This window comes from Microtus pennsylvanicus, chromosome 12 (assembly GCF_037038515.1).
Source record: "Microtus pennsylvanicus isolate mMicPen1 chromosome 12, mMicPen1.hap1, whole genome shotgun sequence".
NCBI classification, from domain to species: Eukaryota; Metazoa; Chordata; class Mammalia; order Rodentia; family Cricetidae; genus Microtus; species Microtus pennsylvanicus.
In genome coordinates this window covers 80799871-80817902 of record NC_134590.1, presented here as the reverse complement: position 1 = coordinate 80817902, position 18032 = coordinate 80799871, and the positions used below count along the sequence as shown (strand labels likewise).

At 43.0% G+C, this 18032-nt stretch overlaps 2 protein-coding genes across 4 annotated transcripts in view; one reads left to right on the top strand and one right to left on the bottom strand.

The window, feature by feature from the left end:
• Positions 1-3377, bottom strand: part of Wdpcp (WD repeat containing planar cell polarity effector) — a 312131-nt gene extending 308754 nt beyond the window's left edge. Inside the window, exon 1 of one of the 3 annotated variants that reach the window (XM_075944447.1) lies at positions 3006-3377. The gene's annotated coding sequence lies outside the window, so the exon portion shown is untranslated. The remainder of the gene's footprint in view (positions 1-3005) is intronic. The other 2 variants (XM_075944448.1, XM_075944449.1) reach the window with 2 other exon arrangements.
• A 120-nt stretch (positions 3378-3497) lies between these two features.
• Mdh1 (malate dehydrogenase 1) lies at positions 3498-16671 on the top strand. The gene is made up of 9 exons (XM_075944450.1): positions 3498-3705; positions 7954-8052; positions 8680-8776; positions 10001-10176; positions 11152-11274; positions 14006-14182; positions 14612-14725; positions 15384-15473; positions 16343-16671. Exons 1-9 carry the CDS (start codon positions 3703-3705, stop codon positions 16466-16468), a joined length of 1005 nt encoding a protein of 334 aa, XP_075800565.1. The 5' UTR covers positions 3498-3702; the 3' UTR covers positions 16469-16671.
• The last annotated feature ends 1361 nt before the right edge of the window (positions 16672-18032 follow it).

Below are 18032 nucleotides of genomic sequence, written 5' to 3'. Positions count from 1 at the left end.
GGGGTCATCTAAACTGAGTCCAGCTGGCTAACTCTAAATAAACACATTTTCACCATAAAAAAGGCAATCATCAATCAAAAAAATGGCCAGAAAGATGTTCACAGACCATCTGTTGGAAGCAATTCTTCTCAGCAGAGTCTCTCCCCAGGTGAGTCTAGTTTGCGTTAAAGTGATGAAAACTCCCCAGCACACCACCGCACTACAGATGCAGCTGTCTCATCATCTTAGCTGCAGAGCAGGACAGCACCCCCTTACTAAAGCCCTCCAAGTACAGAATAAGCCTTTTAACAATTACCAGATTACTGTGTTGCCTTCAGCAATTAATGTTTCATGCTACAGTGATCTCTAAAAGGCAGTTACTGCACCCTTCTCCTTTCTGATCCCTAGAGCCTAAGCAAGTGGCTCAGCCCAAGACCATTATCCTACGTTCCCATGGCAGATTTATTAGAACAGTCCCCATGAAAGAGCCCTTCACTCTTCACTTGGAAATCCTGTAATCCCAACCTCAACCAACAAGAGAAACTGGGGACAAGTCATGCTATCTCTGTCTGGAGTGTGATGCTTCCACATACAGTTACTCAGTAGGTGATACCATAAACTAAAAACTAACAGAACTGATATTTATCAGAAAAACCAAGTAGAAACAGAAAGTACATAGACATGCCCTGGAATTTGAGAGGCTCTAACAAAGAGGTAACATTTCGAGCTACAACTTATGAATAACTAAGTGTGGACAGAGACATGGTGTAGGAAGTTCTTTTGTTCATGTGTTGCTTTCATTGGCTAAGGAATAAAGAAACTGCTTTAGGTCTGATAGGGCAGAACTTAGGTAGGCAGAGAAGACAAAACTGAAGGCTGGGAAAGAAGGGCAGAGTGAGAGACACCATGGATCTTCTGCCTGAGACAGACACTGGTTCGAATCTTGCTGGTAAACCACTGGCACGTGGCAATACCCAGATTAATAGAAATGGGTTAAATTACGATGTAAGAATTAGCCAGTAAGAAACTAGAGCTAATGGGCCAAGTAGTGTTTTAATGAATACAATTCTGTGTGGTTATTTCAGGCGGTCAGGACAAACAAGGGGCTGCCTCTCCTTGCAACAGAGACAAATGTAGCATTCCAATGTAGAAAGATCAGTGTTCAAGAGCAAAAGAAAAGCACCAAAAAACAAAGTGATTCAAGGAGTCACTCAAGTCTGGTATATTCTATTGAAGCCTAAATATTACTGGATTCTGTTATGTCAGCTTGACACTAGCTGCAACCATAACTTAGGAGGGACTCTCAATTGAGAAAATCTTTTCATGACATCAGGCTGTAGGCAAGCCTGTAGGGCATTTTTTTAATTAGCAATCAATTATAGTGGTATATTATTTGTGCTTTAATAAGTAAAGCTTGCCTGAAGATCAGAGGACAAAGCGGCCAGACTAGTCAGTCATACAGGCCAGGGAGTAGTGGCACTCCTTTAATCCCAGGACTCAGGAGAAAGAGGCAGGTGGATCTCTGTCAATTCAAGGCTACCCTGGGCCACACAAGACGGAACCAGAAACAGATCCAGGTGATAGTGGTTCACACTTTCAATCCCAGCACTGGGGAGGTGGAGACAGGAGTGACATGGCTGAGCGGAAAGACGAAGAAAGAAAGGCGAAGAGACAGGAACTCACTGGAGGGTGAAGTCTGAGGATTTGTGGAGACAGGATCTCACCCTTTCGGTATGAAGATTTGGTAAACGTAAAAGGTCTCTGTAGTGGTTGGTTGCTTTGCTTTCCTGATTTCAACTTGAACCCTAATATCTGCCTCTGGGTTTTTATTATTCATGCTACAGTCAACGGGGGAGAGCAGAACCTATTACGGGTGGGGCCATCCCTGGACTGGGGGTCCTGGGTTCTATAAGAAATTAGGTTGAACAAGCCATAAGGAGCCAGCTAGTAAACAACACTCCTCCACAGTCTCTCCATCAGCTCATACCCTCCAGGTTCCGACCCTGTTTTCAGTTCCTATCCCGACTTCCCTTCAGTGAGAGATTACAGTGTGAAAGTTTAAGTCAAACTTTTTCGTCCCCCACTTGCTTTTGGTCATGAGGTTTCGCTGCAGAAATAGAAACCCTAACTAAGACATTTTGTGAGCCTCTATGTGGGCGCTAGGAACTAAAATCATCTGTCCGTGCAGCAACTCCTCTTAAACACTGAGCTGTCTCTCCGGCCCTCTTGGGAAAAAATTAAAACATTATTATTTTGTTTATTTAAGTGCTAATTATTAAAGTATGCTAAGCATAGTTGAGAGGGGGGGCTAAAACTAAAAGGAGAAATTTCCAGTTTAACAACCAGACCCTGACTGTTTGGAATTGGCTCCAATGACTTGAGACGCCTTATACAAACATTTAGAGCTTAATTCGAATGACCCACGAATAGTCAGTCTCAAGAAGATAGACCCTACGGCATTGTATTTCTTTCTCCAAATAGGAAATCTTCCAAAAAACAAACCTGAAGCCGCTCAGCATTCGTTCACTTGTGACAGAAAGTCCTGAAGTCAGACCAATACCATATTCATTGGTCTGCTCCAAAGCAGCGCGTCTTCCCGAAAATCCACACAAAGCAAAGGGAGAAGACAGCTGTTCCCTTGGCAACTTTCATTTTAAATGAAAGCCTCTTGAGTGGTTTCAGCCACTAACACTTTGTCTCCCAACCTCCCTTGAAAATACGAGTTTGGCATAACTGTATCAAGATGTTTTAAAGCGCATCCAGCTGCCAAAAAGAGAGCGAGTAAAAATGCCCATGTTCACGGAAGGCAAAGAAAGTTAGATCCATGTACCACAAACTTCTATAAGGGGCTCACTTACAAACAAATCTTTCTGACTTTACTTTGGAAAAGTCAAACAGGTGCAAACTGCAGTACACTCCTCTCTCCTGAACTCCACACGCTCCCGACACTAACAAGGGACCCGGGAGGTCGCCCACCCGCCCGTTAGGTCCGACCCGGGTTCAGGCTACGTGCGACAGCGCCGTACCTTGTTCTGGACCCAAGATGAAAAGAAAAACTCTCGGGGGGTCAAGCTGACCTGCCTCCAGGGTAGGGATGCAACTCCACTGGGCTCTGGTCGCGAGAGCGCTCAGGTGCGCCTGCCTTGTCGCCTAGCAACGGTGAAGCTGTCCGTGGTTCCGGACGCGTCGATTCCTCCCGCCCCTGGGAGAATGGGTTTTTAAAAGGTTTGTTTCCGGGTCGAGCGGGCTTTACGCAACGTAAGGTCTCTTAGCCTCCCTTGTTTAGCCTTGGGGGAGGATAGAGTCTCGGTGGGGAGACCGGTGCTGTCGCTCAGGGTTCATTTCTCCTCCCTCAAGTTAACGCCTCCCCTCCCGCCAATTGCTGAGCGCCATCAGTCAGGCGTTTCAACCTCAGCGCAAACCCTCCGCTCACGGACGTCCTCCAATCACAGAGGCTCAAACCCGGGGACTACTTTGCAATCCGCGAAGCGAGCCGAAGGAAGAGGCTTTCGGGAATTGTAGTTTCTCACTGGCAGGGGTGCACGGAGGTGGGGGCCAGAGATCCTCCGGATGAACTACACTTCCCAGAAAGTGCGGGGCAAACCAGCCGAACCTTTCCTGGCCAGCACAGCTCTCTCTCCCAGAAACGGTTCTGCTGTAGAGGTGACCTGACTTCTGGAGACAGCTTTGCAGGTGCAGAAATCGTCGTCGCAGTTCTTAATAATGGTAAGTGTGGGCTCCCGGATCCTGCAGCAGCTCCGGCCTCTCGGTCGCAGCCTGTCCTTGACGCCCTTTAGAAAAGCCCTAATGCCAGGCGCTGTCTTTCGCACCGTTTGCAAAACCCGACTCATCCTCCGGACTGTCGCAGTAACCCAGTAATTGGAAAGGGGTTCGCTTCCATTTAGGGTCTCTTAAAGGACTCTAGAGAAGTCGCTGTCCTTGGAGAGAGGCGTCTCAATCCTGACGCATGGCTGAGGGACAAAATTTTCTCTGAAGGACGTTAAAGGATTTGACGGGGATGAGATTTGGATGGAGGGAAAGAATTGGGTCCTAACCTCTATTTTGCCTCTTAAGCTCTTGGAAGGAGTAGGCCTGTGATGTTGAGGTTAAGTAGTGCTCTAGGTTATGATCCCAGTTTTCAGGAGACATGTATTCGCCATATCTAATTTCAAAGGAAAAAATGTTACAGAAAACCTATTCTTGATCCTCTTTTGTAATGCTAGGACTCTTTAGAAACAATTGGGTGGATAGTTTTTACTATTCTGTCATGCGTTGCAGAATACCTTCTTGCCGATCTAACGCAACCATCTTGTTGAAGCTCTATATGGCTGGATCTTCCTGTCTTGTCCCGCCTGAAGGGGGTGGGGGTGTGTGAAGAGACTCTGACGTAGGAATAGTCTGCTTGCTGTTTGAAGGTGACATTTATCACCAGAGTGGAAATTGCTACAGTACTTTAGAGTTTATATTTTGAAGATACTTTTTCTCCTGTAATCTCAAGATGGGGAGTGTGAGAAAATATTTGGAAGAATTATAAATTTAGCAGAATCCAAAAAGACATGTTTCAAAGCAAGGACAAAAGGTCCCAGCCTCTATGAGACCCCAAGGGGACAACTGCTAATTCCCAGTAACTGTTGCCTAGTTGTTTTGGGCACATGAGTAGTAATTTAAATTATGGCCTAAGCGGTTTCTGCTATAGTGGTTTTAGTCATAAAACGGGGGTCGTTATCCAAGAACATCAGACTTTAGAATTTTAGGTCGAGATGAAAACCTTTTAAAAAGTCATCACAGCCAAGATCCGACTTAAAATAGTAAAATTTAGTTTTTGAGACCAGAATGTGAGTTCTCAAGGTCACAAGATTTGCACCCAGTATCTCTCATTCTTCCCATTTTACCTTGACTGTAGTATGCGTTTGGCAAGTCTGCTCTTAAAACAACCCGGCAAGGTCATTGATTTCCCAAGGTCATGGAGATCCAGGGCCCCTGATTATAGTGTCGCATTCCCTGTACAATCGACAGAACCCCTGGAAGGGCACATCTGCGCCAGACGACATGAGACAGTCCAGGAAGAAGAGGTCTGTCATGCTGCAGTCGCACGTGATTCAGAACCTTTTGCCTCCTGGGAAGAGAACGTGGGCAAATTACTGATTTAGAAAAAAAAAGCGGTGAGCTCCACTCAGGGTGGTGATGCATTCCTTCAGTCGCAGCTCTTGGGAGGCAGAGACACATGGAACTCTTAGGATTTCAAAACCAGCCTCCCCTGTGTACCAAGCTCCAGCCAGCCAGGGCTGTGGAGGGAGACCCTGTCTCACAAAGAAGGAAAAGAGCTGTCTTTTTTGTAAGCCAATCAAAACCATTTTTAGAGGAACTCTTTGCCATTGTCCAGAAGGGAGTGACCTAAGAATTCACCTGGAGGACTCTAAGTGACACCACTTCTTCTCTTTCGTATTGCAATAATACCTGCAAGCTAGAAAGCAAAGAGAGGGATGCTATTACTAAAATTCAAGCTTTTCAATCAAGTAGCACATTTTTAAGACAGCCTGTATCCCCAGGAAGGTCATTAATGCCCTGCCAAAAGAGAAGCCGTTCCTTTCTGGATCTGGGCAGAATGCCCAGATATCTGAGCAGAGAATAGTAACCTGCATGGGCACTGTTGCATTGTGGGAAGTCAGCGGGACTCTCTTACCCTCCTGCTTTCCAACTGCAGTGTCTCGGGGGAGCAGAGAGAACCAAACTGGTGTTTCCCTTACCTATTTCATCATCGTCATGCAGATACGAAGGGAGCCCTTAAGATGCCAGTGCCCAGACACAGAAGGAGCCTGCAGAGGTAGAATCAGCTGTTGGTTAGGTGGCCACCACCTCTTCACTGCAGACTGTGATACTGGGAACACCTTGTTGATAAATGGCTACATCACTCTGTTGTAACTAGACTTTCTGGAAGGTTAAACTATAGATGTGGTTGGCATGTTCTCATTTCTGTTTGTTTGTTTTGTTTTGGGGGTGGTTTTCTTCTTTTTCTTTCTCAGGGCGGTTTCTCTGTGTAACCTTGGCTATTCTAGAACTCTCTGTTGACTAGGATGGCTTCGTCCCTAGTGCTGGGATGAAAGGTGTGCACAGCCACCTTCTGGCTCCCCCTCATTTCTTACCCAGCTTGCACCTGTTCTTCTCTGTCAGCTGAGATGTAGCAGTGACTCGAATTCAGACGATAGGAAGATGAAATGGCAGAGCCCCCAGAAGAGGGAAGCAGCCTCTCCCTTCTCATTTCTCAACTTCAAAGGGAAAGATAACTAGATGAAATACATATATATATAATATATATAATAGTAATGGTTCCTAATCATGATATCTCAGAACACAGCTGTTGTAGATCTGTGTATAGCAGGAAGCAACCGTATAGGATAATGTGTGGTAGTCATACATATAGTTTGTTTTGGACGTAGATACATGTCTTATTAAGTACATACTATTATAGATGCATATTTTTATTAAAATTGGCTTATGTTTATATTAAATTTAATATATCTAGAGATAATGGAAAAAATAGGGGAGAGATCCAGGGATCAAGAAGAATTTTTCTCCATAGCCTTCTGGGGTTTTATCTTTGGTTATATTTTTCTACTCCTATCCTGGGCATGTTTTTTGAAGAAGAAGTGCAAATAAAATCTACTATGATGAAATTTATTTCTTTATAACAATACTTATTTCCTGAATTTATTTATTTATTTGTATCTGTGGGGACCAAGTTACTGCTTGCTGCTGATTTCAGGCGCCCAGCTTTCCATCTCAGACAAATGGCTCACCTAGAAGAGGCTGCTCTAAATATAGAGAGAAATCAAATGTTTAGTGGGTCATTTCTTCATGCGAGGAAGGACCAGGGTAACACGGAGCACCAGTACAGCTCAACATTGTCAAGGAAGGGAAGAGCTTATCTTGATTCCATTCTATAAATTCACTAAGCGTTTTTCCATTACTCAGCCGTCATTTTGAATACAGCTGTTATTTTAGTCTGTGTCTTATTTTATTCAGAGTCTCTTAGCCTGGAGACTGTGCTTTTTTTTCTATTATATAACTGTTGTGCTTTTTTTATGGTTTCTCTTCCTTCTTTTAAAGTATACTTTTCCCTTTGAACCAGATTGTCAGCTATGCTGTCGTGATTTAGTACAATATTTAATACTAAAATTTATTATATGCCAGATACTAATAATTTTCTCCTTGAAAAGAAAATTAAAGGTTTGGGCCAGCAAGATGGCTCAGCGGGTAAAGGGAACTTGCTGCCTGACAACCTGAGTTCAACCCCCAGGACCCACAAAACGGAAGGAACAAACCAACCCCTCCAGTGCTGTGTCATGTGTACACCACCCCATATACTTTAAATAAATATAGTTTTTAAAATAAAGGCTTACCACTGAGCATAGGGGTGCACTCCTTTGATGTCTCTGTAAGTTTGAGGCCAGCCAGATCTACAGAGGGAGACCCTACCTCTAAATAAGTACAGACTTGTTTTTGATCTTTGGTTAATTAAGTCAAAACAGGATTGTTTTATTAAACCTTTTTGGTTTAAAGGGAAAGTTTTTGTCGGTGCTACACCTTCTACTGTGCAGGATTCTGATGAGGTGCGAGTCGGAATTTGTATGATAAAGACTTGTAAGGCTCCTCTGACCTGCAAGGGTTTGAATTACCTCATAATATGGATGTGACATTGTGGGCCTAGTTTTTGGCAAAATGTCCCCCAAAGATGGACACAGTTGCATAACTAATAAGTAGTCCAGTTCAGTGCTTTTCCTAAGTGTGCCAGCGAAGGACACGCTTGGTAAGTGCATAGCTCATTTGTACGTGCTGCCTTTGCTGAAAACAAGCCTGTAAGTTAGCTCCTACTCAGCTAGTCAGGAGAAGACTTGACAACCTCATACTTGCTCTTAAAGCACGTGTTGCCTTATTAACACTTAATAAGCTCTGCCTGGGTCTTTCTCGTTGCAGTCGGAGCCAATCAGAGTCCTCGTGACTGGAGCAGCTGGTCAGATTGCATACTCGCTGTTGTACAGTATTGGAAATGGATCTGTCTTTGGTAAAGACCAGGTAGGGCTTGTCTATAAACCTCGGCATTGTAGTATGCTGTGTGTGGCTACAAACGATGAACAAAGAGAGTCGGCAGTCCCAACACTGCAATAAGCCCTTGGCTGTGTAGAATGTATAAGCATCTGTAAGATGCTTATAGGTTACCCTGCAGGCACTGAAATCAACGAGATCAGAATTCTTCCACTCTGCTTAGTGCAGCCAGCAGGTGACAGTCAGTGTCACTGCTGAGAGGAACAGTGGGCTAGGGGGAGTCCTGGGAGAGAGTTGTTGAATCTGCCCTTTCTCTCCAGGAATGCTGTTTTGAACCCAAATAATCAGACGAGAAATCTACCCCGCAGAAAACAGGCACCCCCAATTCTAGCAAGTCTGATTTCTGCACACTAATATCCTTTTAAGTATTGATCCTTTCTCTTGAACTACAGATAGTTGAGTTTTCCCTTCATGTCAGATATTGTAGTTGTTCTAAAATGAAATCATACCTATAATCGCTAATAAAAGCAAGCTCTGGCATCTCCCTTCCATAACTATGACTAATCAGTGGAAGCTAAATATATTCAAACAAAAACTAGGGCAGGGCTTTGCGTGAGAGCGAGTGCCGGACCAACACTGCTGCCTTGCTCTTTGCAGCCTATCATCCTTGTGCTGCTGGATATCACCCCCATGATGGGGGTTCTGGACGGCGTCCTGATGGAACTGCAAGACTGTGCCCTTCCCCTCCTGAAAGGTGAGTCGGGAGGTCAGAGGAAACGGATGAACTTCTTAGGCTATTAAAGATCACCAGTCAGATTGTTTCACAAAAGTACTTTTTGTTGTTTTTGAACCACACCACATTTTAACATGGATACCAAGAACAAATAGGTGCAAAAGCAAGAGGCAGTCGGTGGCAAGTCAGGCCGTTCCCCCCTCCCCCTCTACAGTAGGTATAATAAGCCCGAGGGTTATCCCTCCAGGTTGCTTGCATTGTGTTGTTACTTTAGTCTGTTTAGAGTAGTAGCATCCTGTAACAGGAGAGCTTCCACTCCAAAGGATGTTCTCCAGGGCTGTGTGCTGCTCTAGGCCTTAGCTGGTCCCTCTCATATGTCCCCTTTCGTCTGCCAAGCGCGGGGATTGAGACAGGGATTGTCCGCAGTATTGTGCACCTTGAAGGAAACATAAGTTCTGTCTAGTCAGGCATTTCTTAGGAGAGAGACTCCCTATCCAAATCATTCAGTTGTGTGGCTGGAAAAGGAAGATGGGCACTTTTTTTTCTTCTGATGTTCCTCCATTTAAGGACTCAGCAACCTGACTGACGTGTTTACTGGCCTAAGACTTTATGTAGGGAAATTCTGACTCTCGGCCGTGGCCTTTTTATTACACTCAGCATCATTGCATGTTCCTTGGTCAAAAAACCAAGTCCTATGTGTTTGTCAGATTGACACTGTGGCATTCTAGTTGAACTCTGGACCGCTCTCCCTATCTTATCAGTGGCAGCATTTCCTTATGCCTGAGTTCTTCGTCTGTGAAATGTGAAGATTACATTTGATAGAATATAATCCTTAGCATTCTCCCTGGTACAGTATGCCCCAGTAAACATTTTCAATTTGTAGTTGATATCTTAAACCTTGAAGTAATTACAGTCTAAAAGCTTGGTGAATTGGTTTCTCTTTTGTGTTATCTGTGGTAATAAATGAAAAAAAAAATGCTGTTTCCAAAGACTCTGAATCATATATAATTATGTAAATGATAAAAACTATAGAGCTCTTTTAATTGAGGTAATTATTGATGTAAGAAATACAAAATATTATTGACTTTCTCCTGTGTTCTTGGGGAGCTAAATGAATATATTATCTTTTTTTTAAATGTGAACTATAAAAATAACTACCACAGTTTAAAAGAATAAGTGCATTTAATATGAAGAGGGAAACTTGGGCATTTAAGTTTCTCTATATGCTCTTTACCGTGTTCACAGATATCATTGCAACAGACAAAGAGGAGGTTGCCTTCAAAGACCTCGATGTGGCTGTCCTTGTGGGCTCCATGCCAAGGAGAGAAGGCATGGAGAGGAAGGACCTCCTGAAAGCAAACGTGAAAATCTTCAAGGCCCAGGGTGCTGCCTTGGAGAAATACGCCAAGAAATCCGTGAAGGTGACTAGCAGCATATTTGATGGGGTGTTTTTTCTTTTTCTTTTCTTTTTTTGTTTGTTTGTTTTTTGTTGCTTTTGTTTTGTTTTCGTTTTTTTCAAGACAGGGTTTCTCTGTGTAACAGTCCTGGCTGTCCTGGAACTTGTTCTGTAGACCAGGTTGGCCTCAAACTCACAGAGATCCATCCGCTTCTGCCTCCTGAGTGCTAGAATTAAAGTCATGTGCCACTACTACCTGGCTCCAAAATCACTCTTCACGAGTGACCCATTTATAATACTTCATTCTTGTCTACATATTTGCTTTCTGTAGATTTCATCTTAAATAGCTGTCCTTTTTCTGTAATCATTAACAAGAATTAGGAGCGCACAGGCCTCTTGGTAAAAGATTACAGAGGTTTTAGACTGGCAAAATCCAGGCTGCTCAGGATTTGTGGTTCTGTTTACATGCAATGCCACCTCTGCAAAAGTCTTTGTTGGGGGAAGTATTCGCACACTGGGATCCTCGGAGGCAGTTGGTACACACGGGTTAAAAAGAGATGTATGTGTATGCTTGACTCATTAGATTTAGAGGAGTGTGAAGTGAAGATAATCCGTATTTTAGCAAGTAGCCCAGGTGATTCTTAGGATTGGACCAGTTTAAGAAATATCTTTAATCCCAGTACTCAGGAGGCTGAGGCAAGTGGATCTCTGTGAATTTGAAGATAGGCAGGGCTAGACCTGTCTCAAAAATCAAAAACAGAAATTTATGAGAGACTCAAATTCTGAGATGAAACTTTAGATTTCTTGATTTTTGCGGTAAATGGATGAATGATCTGTCTCCATAGTAAAGCATAAAGATGTCTCCCTTGGATTGTGGATATGGCCAGCTGGAAACTCACTTGCATGTCATGGAAATATGATATATAGGAGCTTGTTAGACATGGAGTCCAGTTCTAAGACGGGTGTGTGGTCTGAGTCTTTGTGCCTTCTACCCACTTAGGTCATTGTTGTGGGAAACCCAGCGAACACAAACTGCCTGACGGCCTCCAAGTCAGCCCCATCAATCCCCAAGGAGAACTTCAGTTGCCTGACTCGCTTGGACCACAACCGAGCAAAATCTCAGGTAAGAAAAATGGCTTTTAAAATGTAAAGATTTAGGTTTTGCAACCTTTTTCTTCTCTCAATTTTAAAATAATTAAATGTTGGTTTGTGCGTTTGTTGACTGGACGCTGGCCTACCTCCTTAGTTTTGTCCTCAGTAACCAATTGTGAACCAATTTTATGTATCTGTGTGTGCATACCAATTATAATTCAGTACGGTTACTAATGTTGCCTTGATAGAGTAGTTAAAAATTAGTTATGAGGCAGGTCCCACCAGTGAGAACCCATTGGTGCCTAGCTCAGTGTAATCAGAGAGGCTTCACCCAGCAACTGAGGGAAACAGCCAAACATTTGGCAGAGCTTGGGGAATCCTGTGGAAGAGGAAGAGGAAGGATTTTAGGGTCCAGAGGGGCCAATGGTACCACAAGAAAACTCAAGGAATCAACTAACCTGGGCTCCTAGGGCTCATAGAGACTGAACAGACAACCAGGAAGCCTGCATGGACTGACCTAGGCCCTCTGCACATATGTGACAGTTGTGTAACTTGATCATCTTATGATTCACCTAACGGTGAGAGCAGGTGTTCTCTGACTCTGATGCTTGCTTTTGGGACCCTTTCTTCCTACCAAATTGCCTCACCCAGCCTTAACGGAAGAGATACCATGGCAGGCTGATAGCCATGGGAGGAAGAGGTGTGGATGGGAGCAGAGGGCGAAGACTGGGAGGAGAGGAGGAAGGGGACATTTTGGGTGGAATATAAATATATACATATATATATATAGTATGTATATATGTATATATTTATAGCGTGGTGACTGCAGAGACCTGGTGGGAAGAATACTGAGCAGCTGTAGGGGCCCACTTTGTCCACCCCCAAGAAGTTTGGAGAAAGGAGGGTTGGGGACTTAGACAGACATGGGTTTATTTTTCAACATTTTTAAAAAAGAAATAAATACAACCTCTTTAAAAAAATGATACTAATTTACAGTAAAAAAAAAATTTTTTAAAAAACTATCTTACATTGAGAGTTGACTCTTTCAACTCTGGAATATCCACTCAAAGATAAACTAATTTGCATTTGTTAACTTTACTATAAGATTAATGCTTTACATGTAGCTTTTAATTCTTGTGGTGACTGTGCAAGGCCTTTATTGTACTTGTTTTGTGGATAAGAAACCTGAGTCCCAGAGAGATCAGGGAGCCTGCCCAAAGTCACAGAGCTAACTCATGATGGAGCTTCTGGATTGACCTGAATATAAACTAAACACTTGTATATGTTCTATTCAGTAGTGTTAAGTAAACTAAATGCATTTCACTGTCTTACCATGATACTGTTGCATAATAAAACACAGTAAAGATTTGCTGCTGTTGCTGTTTTTATTATTAAAAGCTATATAGCCTAAAGTTGAAAGACTCATACCATAAATATCTTCTTCAACTTCCCAGCTAATTTAGACAGTTATTAAATATTTGGTGAGAAGCTTTGGGCTGTAGGCAGTGTGGTGGCTGGGAAGGGACGGGACCAGAGTAGAGGACAAGCTAGACATGAAGGGAGAGAGGGTGCTGCAGTGGTGGATGTGGGCCGGCCTTACTTAGCTCCTAAGAGAAGGAGGTGAAATGGCACCGATAAGCCTCCTCCATGATCCGCCTTAGCAGACGCAGAAGTTGGACGGTTCTTCCCGTCACAGAATGGCACTTTGTCCCAGTGTGTGACACAGATTCCCCTGTTGGGGCAAAAGTCATGAATGAGCCAGGAGTGGAGTTCTCCTGGTCACTCACAAGCCCTTGACTGGGCAGTTTCAGTCTGTCCATCTGTCTGTCTTGCACAGTTCAAGCCGATAGAAGCTTCTGAAGAAGCATTTTAATGAGAAGTAGTTAAACCCAAAGTAAAATTTTCTTTCATGAATCATGAAAAGTCCTCCATGATTTGTTCAAAAACGAAAGCTTTAGTTTCCTCCTGACTGATTTGTCACCTCTGAACTCTCCTGTGTATGTGAAACCCAACACTAGGTGTGTACATGCATGGTGTGTACGTACACACAAGATGATTTGACAGAGCACTGCTCTTAGGGAGAAGAGAGTTACAAGGATTTAACAGATCCACATGACAGACTTGAAAGTTCGCCTAAGGAAGCAAGAACTGTTATCCTTCGTATGTATTAATTTCAGTGGTTCTATGATGTGACTATTCTGTCATAAGTCACATCTGAAGCCTTCTCAATTTAGTTCCCAAGTCTATAAAATAGGGACAGCCACAGTTTGGTAATGTGAGTCCCTTTCTTATACCAGTATCTCTAAGATTAATTAAAAATTAATTTGTATATTGTATGTAACAAAACTTCATCAAAATAGGATGAATATACCTAAAATATCTGACCCTAGTTGATAAGGTAGCCTCCCATATACACAGTAATAAAACAGAGCTCATATTTATGTATTAAGAATCTGATGACCTGTCGATCAATGTTTTTAAACTGACTGTGCTGATAATCTAATCACGAATTACAGGATGTTCTCTGCTCTCAGATATTCTACACTATAATGTTTCAAGCTCATAGTTGTTGACACTTTTAAATGCTTTAGGATATTGCTGAGCAATAAAATTTGCCCTTTTTTGAATTCCATGTAGCTTGAATTTGTTTAACATTTCAGAAGCTTTTTTTCCTCTACTTAAGGGTCTCTGTCTTCAAACAAGTCACAATTTGCAATAAAAATCAATTGTCTGACTGATGTGTTTGTTTTTAATTGAACTAGATTGCTCTTAAACTCGGTGTAACTGCTGATGATGTAAAGAATGTCATTATCTGGGGAAATCACTCATCAACTCAGTATCCAGATGTCAATCATGCCAAGGTGAAATTGCAAGGAAAGGAAGTTGGTGTGTATGAAGCCCTGAAGGATGACAGCTGGCTCAAGGGAGAGTTCATCACGGTAAGAAGAGCCTGGGCCGTCGGAACAGTCAGACAGACAAACCACACTGCTAGCTGAGCCTTGAGCGACCCTGGAGGATAGCTGTATGTCACAGTCTGCTCTGCGGACTGTATGTGTTCTTTTTTCATCACGCAAAAAGACAGTTATCATCATCTGATCTGATCTGTTGTGTAACAGTCAAGATTATTGTCCTCATCAGAAAAACTGAACCGTCTAGTTTTGCTTATAGCAAGAGCTGTTCTGTGTTTAGTTTGTCACATGTTCTATAGAAATTTCTACTTTTGTTTTCCAACAGGGCTGTTAACTGAATTAGGACAATAAGATTAGCATTGTAGGAAACCCAGTGAGCTATGGGGGCAGCAATGTTGTAGTGCTGATGGGAATTTTGCTGTCACGCTTAGATAACACTGTCTCTGTGCCCTCCCCCAGACTGTGCAACAGCGCGGTGCAGCTGTCATCAAGGCTCGGAAGCTGTCCAGTGCCATGTCTGCGGCGAAAGCCATCTCTGACCACATCAGAGACATCTGGTTTGGAACCCCAGAGGTGAGGGTTGTCGTGTGTACAGGCCATTCTTCCAGTTTTGTTCCTTAGTGCTAAAATGTGAAAAGATCAATTAAGCCTGTTCAGTTCATTTCCTTGATAGCCCAGGAGCCCGGGAATGCTATTAACCTTTCTAAGCTGTGTTTTCAGCTGCTACATGACATTTATCACACAGGATATTACAAGTTAAAGGCAGTTATATGTGATAAGCCATTCTTCTTAAAATGGATTGGGCTATCGCATTCTCAACTATAAAATCAGGATGGTGTTTGGGGATGGAGAGATGACGGCTCAGCAGTTAGGAGTGCTTGCTTCTCTTATAGAGGACCCAAGTTCCTTCCCAGATCCCATGTCAGGCAGCTCACAACCACCTATAACTCCAGCTCCAAGGGATCTGTGCACACATGTGCATGCACAGATACACACATACCCATAAATAAAAATGTTTGATCTTAAAGAGTGGCAAAGCCGTGGTGTGCTCTGCACAGGATCTGGAAAAGGGGATAAGGTGGTGTGTGTGAGCCAGCGTTGCTCTGGCTCCTTGCACGCAGCTGTGCGCAGCTGTGCACGCAGTAAAGGAAGTCTCTTGTTTTCATTGTAGTTTGATGGTTCATTGTGTAAACCAATCCCTGTGATCCATGATAGTGTAAATCTTTTTCAGGGAGAGTTCGTGTCGATGGGCGTTATCTCTGACGGCAACTCCTATGGTGTTCCCGATGACCTTCTCTACTCGTTCCCTGTTGTGATCAAGGTGGGGTGCTGTGAAAGAGGGGAGCGTGCCCGTGCAAGCGCACGCACACACATTATATATTTTAGGATAGACATATATCCCTAAAGTAGATACTCCTTTCTAATGCCAAGTCGTTAATTAAATACTTAAACTAATCTGAAAGCAAGATTCAGCTCTTGCTGCTAAACACTTTATTACAATAACTCTGTTATTGTACTCATAAATAGGATCTTATTTTCTCATAAACCCAGAGTACTGAACACTGTTTTTTGTTATAATCATGGTATAGTTCATTATAACTATGATGAAGTTGCACCATTAGTATCCCAGAAACGCTGAACAGGAAATTGACTGTAATGTGGTGGTCTCTGGAGGGAGCAATCATGCAGGAGAGGAAGCTGTGTCTGCTGTGGCTGATACTTTGTGCATACATTGTCCATATCAGCACCAGGAACAGAGGAAGGCCTTGCTATTCCAGTGGGTTGGAGGCACTGGGGTCCCTGACATGGCGGTGCACATGCCATGAATACTCATTTGTATGGGGTAGATTTGCTTCCCCACATTAAAGTGCTTTTGGTTCATTAATAATCATGACTTGGGTTCTAGGCCATGCACTCTGGAAGACCTCTTGCCTAGCATGCAGTAGGCTCTGGCTGGGTTTCATCCCCAGTGTGACTTTAAAAAGTCTACAAGAGCTAGTTCCAGGACAGGCTCCAAAACCACAGAGAAACCCTGTCTCGAAAAACCAAAAAAAAAAAGTGGCCTCTGGTGTCTGACTAGTTCTTCAAGTTAGACTTTAAAATGGGTGTGCTTTGAGACACCGTTTCAAGCTAGGCTGGTCCCTCCTGAAAGGTCACTAACCGAATCTTTTGCAATTGTTGTCTTAACAGAATAAGTCCTGGAAGTTTGTTGAAGGCCTCCCTATTAATGACTTCTCGCGTGAGAAAATGGACCTGACTGCGAAGGAACTGGCAGAAGAAAAGGAAACTGCTTTTGAATTTCTCTCCTCTGCATGACTAGACAATCACATTGACGTCAGTAAACATCCCAAAGCTGAGGAATCAAAATGTCGTCTTTGAGCCTAGTACCAAACAGTAATAATGCTATACTCAAGTTGTGAACAGCAACATATTTTAAATATTATGTGCTTCGTGGTAGTAATTTGTGAAAGTCTATCATGCTGTAAGTGTTGATCTGAATAAAAGTATATTCAAGTGAATGTGTCTCAGCTTCTATTTCTAGCTAATCATTTAGTATCTTCAGAAAATCAATTTGCCCCAACAGATTGTAATTTGACTTTTTTAATTCAGTTAAAAAAAAATAAAGATGGAAAATGTTATAAAGTAATATTACATAGATGAGGAAAGCCCAATGGATCTATTTCAGAAGGATCTCATTACTTAAACTAGTTGTTTATAGTTTTTAAATCTTTAGAGGTTGGTTCATATTTTGCTGATAATTTGGTGGTCAATAAATATCACAGTGTTAATGTTTATGATGTAAAATTATTAGAAACATAATACTAGAAAAGAAAAGTAGTTCCGAGGTGGTCCGTTTTCCGTGAGAACATAGTGCATTATCTTTTCCTCTTTGTGTCTGGTGCGGGTGAAGGTGTGGGGAATGCTCCACTGAGAAACATAAACATCACTGGTCTTCCCTTAGTGTCAAGGTTATTGACAAGGCATGGCACTTTCATTGACAGCAATTTGCCCAAACACCCCAGCTATCCTGGATCCACCCACCTCCAGCCAAGGAGAATTCTAATCTTAATAGCTAGGGTAAGTTACAGCTTACCCCTTTAAGACGGTGATCACTCTAGGAAATCAGACCTTGAAGCCTGAAGAAATCAGAACTCTCTCCACTGTACTTTGGCTAACTTATGCTCCTCCATGCTATCCCAAACTAAATTACACTATAAAAGTCCCCTGCCCCTGAAAATTTATAAATGCCAGATTTGTTCATGAGAGTTCTCTGAAGTCTCTTGGGCCTCCCCACCTCTCTTGCCATTCCTTTCATGGCAGCTGTCCATCCCCATCTTGATGAAGCTTCTCCCCAGGTTTTACAGGGGAGCCTCTCTTTCCCTTTAAGGCCCTGTTACACTATTTTTAACATACTGTTTCTGATTGCTCTCCCAGCGGAAGGTCAGATCATTGTCTTAAAGCCCTGTCTTCTAATACACCTCAACTTCCCAAGGGTAATCATGTGTCCATTCCCTTCAGGAGCAAACCACTGCTGTGTCCCTTAATTTAACATTCTCAGGTCACACAATACACAGCATGCTGAATATCTCTATATATGGTGCAAAGACTGCAGAATGGCTTTTATATGAAGGCAAGGCATTTTAGAGACTTTCAGACGGGTCTGAGAAGCCAAAGACAAATAAACAAAACGGAGCCTGAGAAAGGCTATAGTGGCAGTGAGTCACACCACAGAAGGCCACAGCACTGAAAGCAGAGCTCAGAGTCCAGCAAGAGCAGGAGTAGGTCCAGATGAAGGAATGGACCAACAGAAGGCCAGCAGGTCCACAGAAGCAAACAGGAAGCAGTCAGCAATGAAGTAGGCTGTTTCAACAGCAGGGAT

Excerpts from the sequence above, each read along its gene's own strand:
- Mdh1 (XM_075944450.1), top strand. Across the intron at positions 8,777-10,000 it reads TGCCCTTCCCCTCCTGAAAG|ATATCATTGCAACAGACAAA; the intron begins GTGAGTCGGGAG and ends CCGTGTTCACAG. Across the intron at positions 11,275-14,005 it reads ACAACCGAGCAAAATCTCAG|ATTGCTCTTAAACTCGGTGT; the intron begins GTAAGAAAAATG and ends TAATTGAACTAG.